This window comes from Branchiostoma floridae, chromosome 8, assembly GCF_000003815.2.
Source record: "Branchiostoma floridae strain S238N-H82 chromosome 8, Bfl_VNyyK, whole genome shotgun sequence".
NCBI lineage: Eukaryota > Metazoa > Chordata > Leptocardii > Amphioxiformes > Branchiostomatidae > Branchiostoma > Branchiostoma floridae.
In genome coordinates, this window is record NC_049986.1 from 8,447,838 (window position 1) to 8,467,594 (window position 19,757).

At 41.2% G+C, this 19,757-nt stretch overlaps 4 protein-coding genes across 7 annotated transcripts; 2 read left to right on the top strand and 2 right to left on the bottom strand.

Moving 5' to 3' along the window:
- Positions 1-531: 531 nt before the first annotated feature.
- LOC118420867 (chromatin modification-related protein EAF7-like) lies at positions 532-2,720 on the bottom strand. Its single transcript, XM_035827916.1, has 2 exons — positions 2,470-2,720; positions 532-1,878 (listed from the first exon to the last, which is right to left on the bottom strand). The coding sequence occupies exons 1-2, from the start codon at positions 2,493-2,495 to the stop codon at positions 603-605; spliced, it is 1,302 nt and encodes a 433-aa protein (XP_035683809.1). The 5' UTR covers positions 2,496-2,720; the 3' UTR covers positions 532-602.
- Positions 2,721-3,392: 672 nt separating this feature from the next.
- Positions 3,393-9,009, top strand: LOC118421186 (neuroligin-4, X-linked-like). Its single transcript, XM_035828348.1, has 5 exons — positions 3,393-4,053; positions 7,355-7,502; positions 8,048-8,233; positions 8,669-8,793; positions 8,989-9,009. The coding sequence occupies exons 1-5, from the start codon at positions 3,670-3,672 to the stop codon at positions 9,007-9,009; spliced, it is 864 nt and encodes a 287-aa protein (XP_035684241.1). The 5' UTR covers positions 3,393-3,669.
- A 223-nt stretch (positions 9,010-9,232) lies between these two features.
- LOC118420870 (acetylcholinesterase-like) lies at positions 9,233-13,579 on the top strand. Its single transcript, XM_035827921.1, has 6 exons — positions 9,233-9,399; positions 10,072-10,228; positions 10,660-10,835; positions 11,140-11,269; positions 11,861-11,993; positions 12,495-13,579. The coding sequence occupies exons 2-6, from the start codon at positions 10,084-10,086 to the stop codon at positions 12,751-12,753; spliced, it is 843 nt and encodes a 280-aa protein (XP_035683814.1). The 5' UTR covers positions 9,233-9,399; positions 10,072-10,083; the 3' UTR covers positions 12,754-13,579.
- On the bottom strand, positions 13,143-19,233 carry LOC118420868 (Golgi-associated plant pathogenesis-related protein 1-like). Of its 4 annotated transcripts, none has more exons than XM_035827917.1 (5): positions 19,060-19,233; positions 17,767-17,826; positions 16,360-16,590; positions 15,338-15,415; positions 13,143-14,353 (listed from the first exon to the last, which is right to left on the bottom strand). In XM_035827917.1, the coding sequence occupies exons 2-5, from the start codon at positions 17,795-17,797 to the stop codon at positions 14,196-14,198; spliced, it is 498 nt and encodes a 165-aa protein (XP_035683810.1). In that variant the 5' UTR covers positions 17,798-17,826; positions 19,060-19,233; the 3' UTR covers positions 13,143-14,195. The 4 variants fall into 4 exon arrangements, with proteins under 4 accessions (XP_035683810.1, XP_035683811.1, XP_035683812.1 ...); XM_035827918.1 differs by having other exon boundaries at positions 19,077-19,205; XM_035827919.1 differs by lacking the exon at positions 19,060-19,233 and adding an exon at positions 19,019-19,044.
- Between the last annotated feature and the right edge of the window lie 524 nt (positions 19,234-19,757).

Consider the following 19,757-nt stretch of genomic DNA (forward strand, 5'->3'; position numbering starts at 1 on the left):
CAAGGAATAAGAAAATTCACGACATGTGTACGAGACATCACCTGACGTTACAGCGAAAGGGACCAAACACAGGCTGGCGGAAATGTTCTACGAATGAGTCACATCCGGTAATTTCAGACAAAGCGGACGTATTAAAAGCTTTATGTTGTATCAAGACTCTTCAAAATAGTTCATGCATCAAGTGTGTTGATATGAGAGTGCTTACATTGTTTGAAATATGGCACACGCCTTTTGGGTCAAATATGAATGCACACATTTCATGTTTTATACATAGGCGGAAAAACAACATCAATTTCAAAGTCACCCAGGGTCTTTGTCAGTACTTTCGGAGATGTGGCGCTAGTACTTGCTAGTACATACATGTTTTACATTTTTCTTTAGTTCATTTCCTACATGACAATATAAAAAAGCCTGTATGATTACTAAACAAAACTGGGCTCTAATATAACGCTAGCCGGTATGAAATAATTGCTACTGACAGTCTTATAATGTTCACACAATATAACGTTACAACTAAAGGTCATCCAATATATCATGACTCAACTTGACTTACAGCACCCTTGTCTATCGGATAATATCGGGTTCTTTGTCAAAAGCACTCCCTACCATAAAAACGTCAGATGCTTTGTAGGCTGTTCAACGTGTAGCCTTTGGTAGATATTCTTACCTTTATCGTCGTCAACTATTGCAGTATCCCTCAGAAGTCCCTCAAGGATGTCGTCCAGTTTTTCGCCCATGTAGTCATCTTGAAGCTCATCCTCTGGTTTGTGTGCTGTGGCTACCACGCCGGCTCCCTCTCTGACAGTGTTGTTGTCATGCTTCCCATCATTTTCCTCTTGTGCAGCCGTGTGTTGATCTTTAACTTCACCTTCGGCGGATGTTGTAGGTTCATGTTTAGCTTGTTCCTCTCCCTGTTCACTCTGTCCGTCCGGTTCGTTTTTGTCTCTCTCGGTGTCAGTGTAAGTAACATGGGTTAGACTGGGTTCTGCAGGCTCGTTGGGTGCACCGTCTGTGCTTATCAATTCTTCTGCATTCGTCAAATGGAAGATACACTCCTTCTGTTCATTATCTTCCGATTCCTCCGCAATTACAATATTTTCTTCTTTCTCTTCGTCTGCTTCCAAGTTATCTGTAGCAACAGAATTATTGGTTGACTGATTCTGTGCAGCGTTTTCTCCTTCGTGTGCGTTAACATTTTCTACTTCCTTCATTCCGGTCAAGTCTGATTCTCCAGAACTGGTCGAATGGTTGATTGACTCGTTCGCTTCACTGTCTTCTATTTCTTCCGTATATTCACTCTCTCCTATCTTTGTTGCGTCTGTTTTTGGTTCTTCTGCGTTCATTTTGTCGGAGGCTGAATGTATCTGTCCGTCCTCGAGCTCCCTCACTTCTTCCTGGCTGACGCTCTTTCCTTCCATCGCTTTCTCCAAACGCACGGTTGCTTCATTTTCTCCCACTTCTACCTGATCCTGTTTTCTTTGTTCCACTGGGCTTGACACCACTTCGATCTCAGGAGTCAGTTCGTTTTCTTCGGCCTCAGGCGAATCATTGGCGGACGTAACCTCCGCAGCCAACTCATCTGCAGTACTATCATGTTCCGCATGGTGCGCCACTACCAGGTCGCGTTGCTCGACGGACACCTGTTGCATAGATTCTGCCGAGGTGTCGAATGCCTGTTGTGTTGATGCCAATGACTGCTCCATATCAATGGAAGAGTTCATTTGAACACTTCCTTGGACGTCATCTTTGTAAAAATCCTCTTTATTACTCCTTATTGACGGCATGCTACGTGTTCGTGTTTCGGGTTGGGTGGCCAAAGGGCGTTCTTGTGGGGTTGGACTGGCAACCGTCTGAGTGGCCTGGTCGACCATAACTGGTCTGAAATAGTTAGAAATTGTTAAACCTAGTGTACCTCCATCTGTGGAATAATATATATCCGTTGTTTTTAAAAACAGTGTATTTAGGGATATCAATTAAGTCGGCGGGCGGCGTTTTTTAATTGCAATATTTTCAAAATATTACATTTTGAAAACATCACCCGTGATTTGATATCTCTATAGTTAAATGCCATGTGTTAAGATACAGCGGAGATGGGTAACCCCACGGATAAAGGTTAACTAGTGTTACTGTGAAACTGAGAGGGAATGCGTTTTTTGTTACCCCGGTTGATGGTACTATTTACATAAGCCGGATATTCTATTGCGTACTTATCTTCATGCTGATGTAAGGTATTACCCGGTTCATTGTCAGTGTTTGTTTTTGCAACATAACGTTATACATGGAATACTTTTTTTTCCTAGCACTGTATTTTTTTAACTATTCGAATTCCCCTGCGTATCGAGATCAACTGAGTGTTCCTCAAAACATACAGTATCTAAAAAGAATGATCCTGACTATTGAAAAATTTCTCACATTTGTTTCAGGGGGAAGTGAAACGTGATTTAAACGATAGTGCAATATTTATCTTACCGTGACTTGCTCGCTCCGGATCCCATGGCGATCACTGTTGTAAGCAAGACAGGCCTTCCTCAAATGTCTCCAAGCGTCGAAAAGACAAGCGCCAGCGTCTAAAACGTGTCCAAAATGAACGTCTTCTTCTAGAAATCTACTGAGTTTCTGTGCAGGGCTCTATGTATGTATCCCTCAATAACGTCTCCCTCACGAAGAAAAGACAGGCGTGTCAGTGTCAGAAAAACGTGTCCAAAACGAACTTATTCTTCTAGTAATCTATTTAGATTCTGTACAGGGCTCTATGTATGCCTCCGGTATGAACAACAGACAATGTCTGCCGTATAAAGCTAACAATGATAGCCAATGATACGCTACCCATTTTGTGCGCTACCTCTTTTGCTGTCTGTTATAAAGCTCTTGTGATGCTTTGAAAGACCACTAATCTCCGTTACCAACGACAAATTATACGAGTTGATCTGTGTTGCTACCCTCAGCGCGTTGGTATGATCAAATGTCTCAATGGGCCACCGATTGGCCGATACACATTACTAGATATTTATAGTCTATTTTTTTTACGAAAGAAAGCAGTTTTATGTGTCCAAAACGTAGATTAATTTCATACAAGATTTAATCCACATTTGACAGAAGACCAAAAGGAAATTATGTGTACCCCGAGTTGTATTTCATGATTATTAGTTGATGATGCAATGTAGCATTATTATAGCCAATGATATGTCACCCAATTCGTGCGCTACCTCTTTTGTTGTCTCTTGTGATGCTTTAAAATATGAAAATACATGTATGCTAATCAACGCACTCGATGTACTGTTTGCTATTGTTAGTACTGCGTGTACCATACTAGCTGTATGGGCGTTACCATGTTTGTCTAAATAGATGAGTTATGTACTGTCAAGCTTAGATTAATTAGGTCAAATCATGTCCTAGTACAATATTTGTACAGGGGTAATGCTTTCATGAAATATTAGAAAACAGTACGTATTGGACAGAGTTGACATACATGTTTGTAGCCCCATACAGACGAAGGGAAATTCGAAAAAAATGCACAACGCATCATAATTCATGGGTTAATGATTCATGTTTCAAATTCCAAAGTCCAAGACGACTTCTCGTCAGTGCTATAAAGTTACCAAACCAATATACGATAGTCGTTAGTGGACTTTTATTCTACCTGTTTTGAAGAGAGACAGGTGTTAGACCATGTCAGTGTATGTCAGCACGCTATTGAGGTGGTCTGTGTTACAGATTCTGTTGGTCATTTGCTGTATGGTCAGTGATGGTCAAGCTGTAGACGTTTCCACAGCCCTTGGTCCGATCCGAGGGTTCGCCACGACAATGGACGACGGGACCGTCCTAAACACTTTCCTCGGTGTGCCCTTCGCAGCACCCCCGACGGGAAACCTGAGGTTCCGCCCTCCTCAGCCGCACCAGTGTTGGACCGATGTCTACGATGCCACAAGGTTCGGACCAGCATGTCTGCAGTACCCAAGGAGCGCTACAACGTCAGTGATTCCTTACGACCCCAGTCTTGACGACATCAATGTTTCCGAAGATTGTTTGAACTTGAACGTGTATGGTCCGCAGGTATTATATATCTTTTTTTTTCAGTTTATCAATTCTTCATTCAAGAAGACTTGCAATTCAGTTCAAATGAACACAAAAGTACATGCATATTGAAAACATATAAACCACATAAAAGCTAAGACAGCAAGTTCAGTCTGTACATGATAGGTTATTGCTATATAGTTATGCTGTTCACAGACACTCAAACAAACAGACAGACATCGAAGATGATAATCATTTGCATCGATGAAGACATGTACAACATTTGACAAACGACCACACAGGAAATCTTGTTGGGGTGACGTCAGAATTAACGCAGACCCCTAGAGCCCCAAATAAAAACAAGGCAAAACCTTTCTTGGTGGGATTTTATGTGAAATGTGAACATTTTTGGCCATGGAGTGGCTGCAGTAGGAAAGATCCAGTACTTGTTGACTCCATTGTAAAAAAAATAACCCTTGTCCACCTCTGTGGTTTTCGCACCCCCTGAGATAGTGGTGTCATCGCCAGATAGTTGTTTTAAGACTAAGGCCACAGCAAATAAATTTTATGGATGACATCAGCGCGCGCATTAATTTTCGCCTGATTTCAGAATAAACAAGAGTTCGTAGACCTCAGGCCTGCATGAAATGTATTGGGTGTCTGTAGACCTATTGTGTATTTTTTTCCTTTTTGTCCGTGGTTGCGTGGTTGGAAAAGTGAGATTTTTACCGTGTTAGTTGTGCACCATGCAAAAGTCTGAAATTCCATTTTCGGAATGTGTAAGTTTGGGCATGGATGAACATTACTTATTTTGGATTTCTTAAGCATGTAACCAACCACAGTACCTTGAAGTTGTTGAGACGACTTTTCCTACCTTTTTTTGTCTCAGATGGCCCTTGTAGTTATTCTGTCACATATGATATATTCAGTACTGATATCTTCCTATTTCAATGTACTGACCTAATGCAGCTGCTAAATCTCCGTAGTGTGGCAATGATATTCATTAAAGATTTATTTCTGGAGTGCTATAACACTTGACACTGGAAGGTTATTTGCATAATTTGACCAATTAAGTTTTTACAGTAGTTCCATAGACAACATGAATAGTGGTAGCCCCCATCCAGCAGCAACAGTTAGTCCCCAGGGTGGTATGATATTTTTATTCAATCCATCCAACTAAAGCCTAAATTTCTTGAAGTACCTAAGCCAAATTTAACAGCAAAATTTACTATTCAAAATGTCCTTGTCATTCCCATTCATAGATGGCAAGCTGCTGGCAACTTTAAAAAGTTCAGAAAGCTGTTGTAGTCAGAGTAAACACCCAGCAAACAACCCCCAAAATCAATGAGCAGTTGCTTAGAGAGGGAAAACAATTTCATCATATTTTTGCAGTGACAAAATGCAACAAACGATATACCAAATTTAAAACAGAACAAAGCTTCTACCACTTAACCCTGTATGTACTATAGATTAAGCAGGCCCAAAAATCAAGCGAACATGACTAGTCCCAAACTACAAATTACCTGCATACAATACGGAAATGGCATCCCCAAAGAAACAACAAGAAACACAGGAAGATAATATACATACCTTTCTCTTACACTCAAGCTCTATACATTTCTCCTCCACTTTAGAAAGTTGTATCTTCTTCTGATCAAACAGTTTCGTCAAACAGGGTAAAGGAACTTGTACCAGAACTTTAAACTCAGTACTACACAGCTCTCAAAACACCACAAAGACTAAGAAGCAAACTCAAATTGTACCTAACAGCAACAGATACTAGTACAAACTGAAATGAACTAGTATGTATCATCTGGCTGGAAACAGTACTGTTGATACAAAGTAACCTGATACATTGAAGGTGGCTGAAGCCAGTGCAAAAACAGATGACGCTTCTACACGTAAGCTTAAAGACCTATCAATCAACCCAAACCCAAGGTCACCTGTTTTTACAACCAAGCAGATAATGGGGGGGATGCCCCAACCACACAAAAACAGGGTCAACCTACAGTATCAAGTTCAAGCACTAGGAGGCCCAAAATCAAACCTGACCACCAGGACACCAGCAACAACCCACGCAACAAATAGCAACACGATGGCACCTTGCGTTCCAGAGATACAGCGCACGCGCAGTGCACGCACAAAAGGTAACCTGGAATGTCAAGTTCAAGCACCAAGGGCGCCAAAATCAAAATTGAGAATTATTCAGCCACCGCCAACACATGTGCCAAATATCATCGCGCCTGCACCAACCGTTCAGAAGATATAACTCCGGAAATACCCCACCTGAACACAAAATTCGACCTGCCGTGTCAAGTTCAAACGCGACAAGGCCCAAATTCAATCCTAGGCAACAAGCAACAGCCCCCCACCCATGCACCAAAAATCGTTGCAATGGCGCGTATCGTTCCGGACACACAGTGCCAAAAGTGCCCAAAAAACACAAAAAATGCCACATTCAATGTCAAGTTCAAGCGCCAGGACGCCCAAAATCAAACCTGAATGTCAGGCTACCACCCCCAACCCACGTACTAAAAATCGTCGTGCTCGCACCATCCGTTCTTGAGATACAGCGCCCTAAATCTCCAGCTTGCAAAAGTTCCCACGCCCGTGAAAACCATACCTGCATACATGCAGGTAAAAACAAAAATTTTCTACTTCTGCAGGGATGGTCAACATGACGATAAAGTACCAAAATGAGCAAATATATTGTGTTGAAGCCTAATAATTGTACTTGTAGAAGTGACACTTGCGAGGTACCCAGGACTGTAGTTGTAAAAATGAAACTTATTTGATAGTTGTAAAAGTGACACCAATATTGAAGCCATGAGTGTAGTTACCAACTTTGTTGATGATGCCAGTCTACCACACTAGTGTCACTTTTACTACACCAGCACACGTCTTAAATACAGGAATGAATGCCTTGTTGGCTCTGATACCATGTTTTGTCCCTTAAATTCTTTTTACGTATACAAGAATCATCACAACTTTATAAAGCCATCTTGTTTTTTTCACCCGTCTTGTTTTTTTTTTCGCCCTATCGCACTATTTTTGCAGTCTGCAGAGGATGTCATCCATAAAATTTACTTGCTGTGGCCTAAAGGACCAAACCAAAGGCTCTGATTAGGGCGTGTATCTAAAGACTAGCCGTATTGAAATTCTTGCAAATGAATTTGATGAGACTGGACACAGTAGGCTATCGTTTGAGGGTAATAAGTTTGTACGGCTTGAACTTTTTATTCTTGAGATAATTGCATGTTTGTTTTCTCAATTCTCCCATTGGATTAGATGTATTACTGGGGAAAAGTCTAATTCTGACGTCACCCCTGTTTTTCTCCAGGTGTCGGGCAGTGATCCCTTACTTCCCGTCATGCTCTACTTTCATGGAGGTGCACACGTTGCTGGAGCCAACAAGAGGCAAGACGGGAGTTTACTGGCACAGAAAGGAGTCATCGTGGTCATCACCAACTATCGCCTTGGAGCGCTAGGTCAAAGCTACTGTACCTCAACATAGCATCAATTTTGAGAAGGAAATGTCTCGTAATACATAATGAAAAGTTCAACAAGTAAATACTTAACTATACCTTATAAACTTCTACAAGAGTTCGGAGACCTCATACCTCCATGAAATATCATGATTATGCAAATGACTTTAACATTTGCATAATCTATGCTTGGTTATGTACACCTTTAACTAACTTACACAGGTCACAATGTTGACGATCCAATCATTTACGACATGTATTTAATTAGATGCATTAGGACACTTTCACATTAAGTATACAAATTAGGGACTTATTTGCATAATAGGTATCTGCTAACCTTCCACCTGCCACAAACCACATACATGTATATTACATGTATTTGAGTTCTATAATGGAAAACACTATAAATATAGATTTTCCCGGCGGTGTTGGCCAAGCCACGAATATAGACTGGATTCCAGGTTATTTGCAGCTGCAATATTTCTTCAAATCTCTTTTTTTTACATTTCTCACATCGTTTTGTGTATATTATCCTGTCAACACTGTAGGATTTTTCAGCACCGGAGATTCCAGCGCTCCAGGAAACTACGGGCTGTTGGACCAACTGGAAGCCATGAAGTGGGTTCGTGAGAACATCTGGGCATTCGGTGGCAGCCCCGATCGGGTGACCATATTTGGTGAAAGTTCAGGGGCAGCAAGCACCTCTCTGCACCTGTTGTCTCCGCTCAGTAGAGGTAATTTTTGGCGACGCCTCAAATGTGGAGGCATTCTTTATGGGGGGTGGGGGGGGGGGGGGGGGGTAAGTTGGAAGAATTACAAGAACCTGGTGTTTTACAGGTATACCAGTGTGTATGTGAATATTGTATTTATTGTGACCTATTGAGGTCACTCACCAAAGTTGATAACTGTCGATGCTGTGATTTATGTTCCATTTCTGCCTGAGTTTCTTGTTTTACATTGCAATGGTATACTGTCTTTAAAGTCTCACTGTACAAAGCTTCTTCAAACTTTATTTCATATTGCATTCATTTTAAATAGTTATCAAATACTTGCAGGATATAATTCCGGACAGAACGATTGGATCGTATGTTTCATCTGGTAAGTATGTCAAACTCATGAACATTGAACAAATTCTTAAACAGCCATGACCTCCATTTGCCATGTTCCAGGCTATTTTCTTCAGGCCATCCTACAGAGCGGCGCCTCTACCAGCCCGTGGGCCGTCCTACTGCCGGAGTACGAGCCTCAGAAGTACACAGACGAACTGGCCAAGCAGATGGACTGTAGTACGCAGGTCTGTGTAATATGCAGTTCTATTGGTTGTTGGCAGTTACGTGTACTACACCCTACAACTATTTCATACTTTCTTGAACTAATTTACCTGTAATATTCAACACACAAAAATTGGACTCACCCAAATTTTCGACTGAACAGCAACAGTCTTTGTCAAGGAATGAACAATCCACTACTGCCGCGTCACGTTACGCAGATAGAACACGTGACTCAGTGAGCAGTGGATCATAGGAGAATATTACAGTTAAATTAGTTCAAGAATCTTAGTGATTAGTTCTAACAACACAGATGAAACTTCAAGTTCATACTTTTTTGTGTGTGTGGATTAAAGCTGTGTGGGAAGATATTAGGTGAGAAAGAAACGAGGCGTCGCTAAAAATCACCGATTTTGACAACTTTAAGTCTTTTGCCAAAGTCATGGCAATCATGGCAAGTGGACATCAACATCAGCAGTGTCAATACCACGGAAGAAGCAGAACACAGTAGACTACGTACTACCGCTACTACTTCTACTACTTCTGTTCTTGTAATTTTTCAGTCAACACAGGAATTGGTGGATTGTCTAAGAGAGAAGACAACAGAAGAGGTATCCAGCGCAGATGTTGGCGTAAGGCTTGTCTAATTTGTCTCTCTTTGTCTTCTTACACATAACGCATGCCTTGTTCCGTTTAATGCATGATAATATCAACGTTTATGTATAAAAATACGCATTCCTTTCTGGGGCGTAGTTTTCTTTGTTGAAATGTAGGTTTTCCAAAGTAATGCCATTAGACAAATAGTATAATGATCAATGCCTTAAAAAATACTGGATCGCATAAGATACCTTTTTTTAGTTTTGGCTAAATACTTACAACAGGCGACAGGATAATTCCGGACAAACACTCTAATTCCGGAAAACCTTAATAATTTCAAAATTTCAGATCAATTCATATTTGTAGGTATGATATATCAAAGGATAATGGATATGTAGGTTGCTATTAGATGTCTCTGTGAAGAAAGGTCTGCAGAATTCTGGCTCAGGGATACAGAATTCTGGCTCAGGGTCCCAGAATTCTGGCTCAGGGATACAGAATTCAGGCAGAATCCCCAGAATTCTGCAGAATTGGCTTTCTTCATTGATACATCTAATTGCAACCTACATATTCATCACTCTTTAATATATCATACCTACAAATACTATGTCATGAGGTTAATCTATTTTGAAATTATTCAGGTTTTCCGAAATTAAGGTGTTCGTCAGGAAATATACTGTTGCCTGTTTTACGTGTTGTTGCAACAGAAGCCGCCCGCGATGTCGTCTGCCGCCTGGGCTCCTGTAGTGGACGGTCCCGGCGGATTCCTGCCCGCCAGACCGTGGGACTTACTGGACCAGGGGCAGTTCACCAAGGTCCGCCTCATGGCGGGCTGCACCACGGACGAGCGATCAGGAGACCTGGGTACGCACTGGAAATCATCGTCAATATCATCTTTAATATGAAAAGGCTGGAAAAGAGTTTGAATACAGTACTAGAACAAAAAAGGAAGAAGTGTCAGAGCTAAGGCCTTCGTCACATTTCCAAACCGGGGCCCGGCCGGGCAGCCTTTGGGAATGAAAAGTATGATATAAAAGAGACCAAACTACACAAAAAGTAAATAAAGAGAATAGTCGTGGGCATTATTTGTGTATTTTTTTACATATACATTTCTATTTTTCGTTTCCACAAACAGTGCTAGCCCGGCCTGTCCCCCGGTTTGGAAATATGACGATAGCCCAATGCGAGGGATGCCTTACTTCAAGGAAGTCAGCGTTTGACAAAAGCTACTTTTTCCCCTCACCACCACTCATTCAAGCTTTTCGTATTTTTTTCTCTTTCTTTCTTTTTGATAGCAAATATCCCGGGAGTAGAGAATGGAGTAAGTAGAGAGCGCTTTATTGCCGACCTGGCCGACTTTGTGGAACGTTACCCGAGAAACAGGGACTTTATTTCCGACTCCCTCCTCCATGGCTACACGGACTATGACGCCATCAACGATCCTATCACAACCAGGGACAACTACGTACAGGTACATGGATACTTCAATGTAGTTAGTTCTTTACGTTCTGTCTATTGTTGGGAACTGAACACGAAAAATATACTTTCTGTATACAGTGACATGGACGTTTGAGCAATCCACACATTATAGAGACTGGACAGACAAAAGTCAGCTAGGTTAGCTATAAAATCAAGGACTGACATTAGATTAAAAAGTTTAGATGAAGGAGAGGAAATAGAATGGAAAAAGAAAAGAGGAACTGAATTGAAGTACAATGCAGTACATTACCCGAATTTTGTATGAGGATCATAATGATGAATGTTGTTCCTAACAGTTCCTGTCAGACTACCGGTACGTCTCGCCGCTTGAAGAGGTGTTACTGGGGATGTCGGCAGGGGGCGTTTCAACCTACAAGTACAGCTTTGGCTATCAGCCCATCCCCGACAGGTATCCCGCATGGCGAGGTAAAGTGTTCTTGGAAACATTATACCAGCTACAATCTTGTTAGCTTTAGTGCCTTTCCTACTAGTAGCTACGGTCGCTACCCCACTGAGCTGCCTAAAATGCGCCTTACCAAGGCAGGAGAAAGTTCAGTTGTAAAGTTTAAACTTTGTTCAAACACAAAAGAAAAAGAAATTTTCGGTCGACCTTCTTCAGATGTACGATTCGCTTCACTGATGTTCCGGAAGTCTTCGGATGACGTCAGTAACGAATCGTAGATGTTGGGAAGAATGAACCTGCCACCATCACGGTTAGGTTCAGAGAGCTTGAGGGTTGATGCCCCCTTTTGTGTATGGCGGAGGCTAGGTTCCGCCTTCCCTCCATCTACGATTCGCTGCTGACGTCATCCTCCAACTTCCGGACCATCAGTAAAGTGAATCGTACATCTGAAGAAGGTCGACCGAAAATTTGTGGTGAGTCCTCTTCTTTTTTTGTTGGAACAAAGTTTAAACTTTGCAACAATGGATTCTGCCAACACAGATGAGAAACTTGCCGATTGGCATTGAATTAGGCAAGGAGTAAACACTGGCCTCTTATGATTTGTCCTTGTGCAGGGGTGCCCCATGCAGCAGAACTCCGATTTCTCTTCAACATGACAAATCGGTTTGTGGACGGCGCGCCCACAGCAGCTGACCTGGACATGAGGGACACGATGATCACAATGTGGACAAACTTCGCCAAGACAGGGTGAGGAGGGGTGCTTACGTTTTAACTTCAGATTTCACAGGGAAATATAGATAGTGTTGTCGGTTTTCCATTCTGGTATAGTGTTACGTCCTATACCATTATATGTAAGTGTATCATTAACACGCCAATACTTACCAGTGACGGCCTGGTCGTTTATGGTCACCAATGCGGTGACGGTTCTCTGTATCATAGCCTCATTCGCAGACTTCTGGAGCAGGGGCGTTTCTTTCATGTGGGAGCGCTTACAATTTACAACATGGGCTAAGCCTGAGGTTCTCTATGCTAGGAAAGAGAGCTTTGCCGCACCATTTTTGTGTCTTCTGGATGCGGCAAAGACAACCTTAGCCGACGTTGAAAATTTCGAATCAGTGCTCCCCAAATAATGAACGCCGCTGCTCTAGAAGTCTGTGAATGAGGCTATCTGTATCCATTGTTTTGCTTGTTTCTTTTTAGCCTCGCTGACATCAAATTATTTTCGTTAAACTTTTCTACATCATAAAGAGATCCTACACCATCTCCTATCGACGGAGTCACGTGGCAACCGTTCACCAATGAGACAAGAGCCTATCTGATGATTGACAGGCCGCTGACCAACGGGCAGTTCCTTCAGACCAGGCGCATGGAACTCTGGGACAACGTCATCCGGAATATGGCGGAAACGGACACCTGCGAGAGCGGCGCCGTGGCTAGTAACGGAAACACGGTTTCCCCCGCTGTGGCCATGGTTCTCATGTCGTCTCTTCTGTTAGTAGTAACTTAAGCCAAAGTTCGTTCTTTTTACTCTGACTGGAGGGTAACCTCCATCGACAGAGTATTGTTATTGGTGATATGTCTTGAGTGTTTGCACCCATATCTCTATGTTCCGTTTGCAGCATTCGTATGTAGTTTGCCAAGTAGTCTGTACTCAGTTGCGCGATGATGCACGCTCTTGTGGTAGCTTTTGTTATAATCGATGTAATAATTTCAGAAATCGACCCTATATTTTTGATATTGTGGAACAGGCAAAGTGGTTTCGGCGTTTGGTAATCAGCTTATCTCCAAGCAGGCTGGGTTATGTGATTGCGGTAGAGGAATCCATAAACAGATGTTTGACTCTAACAGATATTCGTCGTATTATGTGTGATGTAACGACAACAACTACAGTAATTTCATGGTTCCTTCGTAATACAAAGACCCTTATTCATTTATTCAGAAATAGCATCTTTTACTTGAAAATCATATGAAATTGAATTAGACAACATCTGAAGCACGTGTTAACAATACCGTACAACTTTTATATCTGAGGTGGACCTCCCATATCTGTCGCATGTTTTTTTCACAACTTGTTTGATAAGAAGCACCGTTATAAAAAGTTGAAAATACTTCAGCGGATTACTTGTCCTTTGAGTAAGAAACATTACTTGTCCTATGAGTTTGTCAAAATTTCGACAAAATATTCCGTCCATGATTTTAATTAATGGAATAATCTTTGGCGTTTTTATACGGTAATTACTTCTCCTTGGGTGCTTTTATTTAGGCCACACTGTCTTCATTATATGGATGAAATCCGCGTTTCCCTCGCAAATTCCGTCCGTTTTCAAAACCAAGTTTTCAATCATACTGTACTCGTACAAAGAAGCTGCAAAATGAGCAAATACATACCGTGTATTGCGCAAGAACGGTGCTGATGTCATTCAGTACCTATTTTCCTATTGCGAAACAGTAACTGATTTTGTTGCAAACTTACACCAAGCACAAAATGTATTTCGGGCACCGAGAGAAGTTTTCCCAAGCCTTCCAAGAAAATGGGAAAAACAAAAATAAAAAGTTATTGTTAGGTATATTAATCCCAGTCATTCCTCCTAACCACTTACATTTCTTGATGAAAGCTACTTTTGGTCCAACTTTTTTTCGCAATCTCACGTTAATTTTGCGGTGCCCATGGGATGTCATCCATATAATCAACCAGTATGACTTTATCAAGTATGACAACATTTTACCAATCTTGGTAACGTTAGTTCACCTTTATCAGCGGGGTAACCTTTTTCCATTGTTTTGCACAAACATTCAGGGATATCAAGTCGACGAACGGTAGTTTAAAGATTAGAACATTTTGAAAACATTGAAATTTAAAACCACCGTCCGTCGACTTGATGTCCCTAAATAACCTGCTTTTAAAACAACGGATATAGGTAACCCCGCGAATAAAGGTGAGTAATGTGTTTATATCTGGTTAGCAGCCTGCACGTTGTCACTGAACTGCCCCTGTACGTTCCCGGCCGGCATGTAGTTCGCCACCACGGTGACTGCGCCCTTTCCGTCCGAGGCCATCCCCACACCCAGCTCCGTACTGGCCTTCCACACTACCTGAGAGAAGTGGCCTGGAAGGAAGGATGGAATAAAAGAATCAACAAAATATCTAAAATTATGCTTTTTCTGTGTTCTACCTAAATCACTGAGGGAGGGGAATTAGGACTTGCGCTTCAACCACTTATTTTACTGCTTTTCTTGTAAAGGATGATGATGGTGACGATTTGGTTCTATTGATTTGAACATTCAAAATAACAGTCTAGCAGTTAACTAGATGTACATGTAGTTAACTGAATTGCACTGTTCAACAAAGTAATACAACTTGAATTATCTACCATTTTTAATTTGTTCTATTAGCGACGCCGATATAAGTATGTTTATGTATGTTTGTTCAATAAAAAAATGTTTGAATGTTCACCCGTTAGTCATATGTGATGTACAGATAGATATGTTTATTTTGATGTGGAAAAAATATAGGAGTTGACAATGATGTTTATAATTGCGGATGAGTTTTCTTAGAAGTGACCTGGAAGGAAGGAATAAAAGAATCTACGATTGAAAGAATGAACACGTGTGAATGTTCATGCGTCAACCATATACGTGATACTTAGAATGACTTGTTCATTTTGATGTTAGAAAACATAGCAGTTGACAATGCTTCTAACAATAACGGATGATATTATTTTTTTTCAAATCATGCTGCAGAAAGATTTTATGAACACAATGTTCATGCGATATTCTGGCCCATATGACGCAAAATTTTCTACATGTTGATTGTTGCATATAGTGCAAATGTACAATGCACGGTGATTCAAATACATTGCTGACTTTTGACTATGATCGCTAGAAATCGCTTTTGAATACAAAAATACATTTTGTACCATTGGCCAATTAAACAATTTGCCGTCCCGATTCAATCCGCTAGTGGCGTCTTTGTATCGCAACTTTGGTAAAACATGTGTCACGCTTCACATACAGTGTATGTATAATGTAGCGTTTGTTGCGCGTTGCGAGTGCTTGTTGAAACTAACAGTCCTAATGCATATGTTACGTACCTGCGCCTGGTTGGAAGTTGTTCCCACTGAAGTCGTATTTACTCACTTCATCGTACCATTGCTGTACGAAAGATTCGGCTGGAAGAATATCGGGGGAAACCGTTACATTACGACGTATTCTACTACTTCTAGTATTTCTATATCATCTACAATGTACAGACTATTAATGCAGTCGTAAACACATAATTGCAAGAGACACTTGTTCCCCATAACGTTATGTATTAGGAAGAGTTTATAAAGATATACGAAACTTACGTCTATAAACTAAACGTTAACAGTAAATACCCAAAGAACCCGCGGTCATAGTATACACAATCTGGCAGTAACTTTTGCCACCACAACACATTTGCCATCATAACAAGGCAGGGAAAACGAGCGCAACTACACATCCGGTTCACCATATGCACTGACACGCGTTAGGTTAACCATGCAAGGAATGTCCGCTGGTACCGCCCAGTGCAAAGACTATGTCCTGTACAAGTGTGATGTCATCTGTACCATGTAAACTTAGGTGTGGTTCTTGGAATCATTTTTGTGTGTGCGTAGAGCAGAAAACGTTAGCCTCCTTCGCAGACTTTACTAGTCGGACATTTTTGTGGCTCATACTATGCTTGTCTTTTTTTATAAGCGGAATAGAATGCATCATGTGGCGCGGCAACAACAATCTGAGTGCAGTAGAGCTGATATCCCATCAGAAAAAAAATATCAAAAAAATCCCCCCCCCCCCAAAAAAATGTTGCAACTCGTACTTGTTAAACGTAAAAGGAAAGGAAGAGGTGATTAGCTTAGGTAAGTTTCGCGGTATTGTGAAAGAGCTACCTCCCAAGCAGATGTTAGGCCCCGGCAATATTTTACGTCTTTTAGGAGCTTTTGTCAGGCTTTCTATTTTGTAGCGTTGTTTCACGTCCTCCGTAAAATGGGACAAAATACAAAGCCCAACAAAAAATGCCTAAAACGCGTAAAAAAACAGCTGGAACACAATCTCTGCTTGGAGAGTAAAAAAAAAAGAGTCTTCTAGCTACCTGAATGTTCAGCGTTAGGATCAGAGCTCCACTGGTTGGCGATGTTTTCTCCCATGTCCCCACTCCTGTCCTGGCTGTGTTCAAACTTCCCGGTCTTCACCAGGTGGTCTGCCCACTTCTGCGCATGCTCACAGGCCTCCTTGTTGAGCACCATGGCCGGGGCGCCATGTCTGGCGCGGAACTCGTTGTGAGCTCTCAGACATTCCTTCGCGAAGTCAGTCTTGTATGGAACTGAAAATATTTCGTACCGTCAAGTCCCAGTACCTTCAATCTTAAAAGTTTCCCTGAGAATAATTGTACGTGGCATAAAATACACATAGAAGCATCTGTAATACTAGTATAAACAGGAATCGTTTCGTGCAAACTAAACAATTTGTCGTCCAATAGCTACCACAAGCTACCCATATTTTCAGTTTCATGGACTGAAAATATTGCGTACCGTCAATTTTTCAAGTCTCAATACTCTCAATCTTCAAAGTTTCTCTCAGAATGTCTAGTACATGAAATAAAATACACACTGAAAAAGAAGCTATAGTAATATCTAGACGAGAATCGTTCCCTGCTAACTAAACAATTTGTTGTCGTCCATAGCCATGTCGGGCGCGGAACTCGTGAGCTCTTAGACATTCCTCCGCGAAGTCAGTCTTCCATGGAACTGAAAATATTCCGTGCCGTCATTTTTTCTCCATACCCTCAATTTCAAAAGTTTTTCTAAGAAAATTTAGTACGTGACATGATATACACATAGAAAAATAATCTACGGTAATATCTAAAAGAAAGTTGGTCCCTGCTAACTAAACAATTTGTCCTCCAATATGCTACCACCTGACAGTGTTGCCGGGAAGCGTAGGGTGTGGCACACCGAATATCGCGAACCCTGGACTTTTATATGACACCCTCCCTCCCAAATGTACTCTCACAATTTGACCAGAATTTATCGCTTTTTATGTATTGAAATGAACCCAAAGTATTCAAAGATTTGTAGAGATATTGAGTGGTTATTATGCATCAATGCTCACGAAAAACAACAAACAACATGTTTATACCTGTTTCCCCATACCCCGTTTCGAGAATTCACAGAATGCGAACAGACAACAATATAGCTAGATACAGTTTCGTCAAACTGTAAAGAAATCATCCCAAAGCTAGCTCTTGGGAGGAAAGATCACAACATTTTCTTGACTGTTTTGTACTTTTCAAACCAGTCGTAAGTTCTAGTACTTGGACATATGTGTACGGTCTTTCCTTCCAAGATTTGGTGGAAGATTATAGGGTATGATATTTTAGCTTCAGGGCACACAAACTCACAAAACATTACAAGAATTGGTCACCCAATATCCGTACAGTTATTGTGTACCAAATAGCAGCGTGCTTGATATCTTAAATACAGTATTTAACTCGGCTTACCTGACTTTTCCTTTGACGACAGACAACCCATGTTTCAAGCAGCAGTCTATGCACTGTACACTGTGGAGACACGCACGGAAGTGATCTTAGTTACGCCACCTAGCGGATAATATCGTTAGTAGTCCTTAGCAACAGAAACCTTGGGCTGAGTCATGTAATAAGTTGTAGACTAGTACTGTAATTGAGAAAACCGGTCTAGCTACGGGTCAGGAATGTTGCTGGGCGTTATAATAAGGGACGCCAACACAAATATATGGCTAGATAAAGAGTACATTGACAACGCAACCTCACAGAGGTTTAGGTTGCGTTGCGTTGTATGTGAGTTGTATTACATCGGTTCGCCCCGATTTAGAAATAACGAAGTAACCTTAGAAGTAGGCCGGACGTAGTTCAACTACAAGTCAGACTGTACCATTCCGCTTCAGCCGTCTCACATCCTGAAAGAGTTCCTCTAGGGTTAGATCAGTAGTTCCGGTTTTTATAGCTCACTCTGAATCACTCTACCCATAGGGAGAAATCTTCCCCAGACGTGCCTGTATTTTTTTCGTGAGGTTTTCCCAACATAAGAAGCAAATGGAGGTGGCATAAACTAAAGCCTACAACATCGCTAACATTTTATCAAGATCTATTCTTATTCTTGACGGAATTTATAAAGGCTCTTTTTGAAAGGAAATGGAGAGAGTTAGGGTTGGGAAGTATCGTGACTACATGTATTGTCCATTTATATATTGCATTGCTATACATAATTCATGGGAATCGTGTTTTATACATGAATAGATTTCAAAAGAAAAATGTCCCCATACTTCTAATCATTTTTTTATAATGGCACCCTTTCAGCCACGTTATATCTACTAGCCCTAATATTTGAAGTTCAGAACGTCCGCATTTTGAAGTGGAACGGAACTTATTTTTCCTGCAAATGCTTTGTTTCGGCTAGCTTGGACACCTTTCGACTTAAAAAGAAAATGTCCACAAAGGCCTGCTTTTAATCGATTTTTCTATATTCTGACGCCCCCACTCCAGCCACGTTCAATGGCTGTTACCAACATTTGGTGCCCACATTTTTAAGGGAACGACCTGAAAAATTACATTGTTTACAAATCAGTGTACTTTGGGCTACGATATTTACACCCTATTTGTTACAGTCGACTTGAGATCACGAGTATAAATAAAAAAATACGACAGAAAAAGACGTACCGACACGAGCCCCCCCAAACAACCATGCAGGGTCGCTGTGTTTACAAGAACTGACCTTTCAACTCTAGCTTCCTCCACGATAAAACACTCGCTCACCCTTTTTGCAAACTTGCCTGTGAGTCCTCGCCACAATTCTCCTCACTGGCAGTGTTCTGGTAACTGTCACTGAAGCTGTCCTTACTTGAGTCTTCTGCTCACCCAAGATGATACCCCTGGCGCCATAATTATCGTAAATTGTCCTAAAAGCTGTCCAACAAGATGACGTAATGGTTTTGGCCCTTGGGGTATACCATCCTGTTGCAGGGTTCTTGGTACGTTTTGTTGTGATTAGGCCATGTGGATTTGATTATATGGATGACGTTCGCGCGCGTATCAATTTTCGGCTGTTTCCAAAATAAATAAAAAAAGCCATTTTTTCAACCATGCTCTAAATCGTACAAAGCAGCTTCATAATAAACAAATATTTGCTATGGATGGCAAAAATAGATCTCGGAAAATGTATACGAATAGAATATTACAAGATGTGGTGAAAGAACAAAAATAAAGAAAATACCCCCTTCTCAGTATCATTATCTACCCTCACTGTCGTTTTTAGATCTTTTTACCTCCATGAAAAATGGAGATAGTGTTTTTTGGTGTGTCTCTGTGTGCGTCTGTCTGCCTGTGTGTTTGTCTTTCCAGATATTCGCGGTCAGCATAATTTGTTGAACCTCTTGATGGATTGTATGATAACGTTATTTGGTATGTGTGTAGATGTTAGGAAGACGAAAGGCAAGGTCTACTTTAGGCCCCCT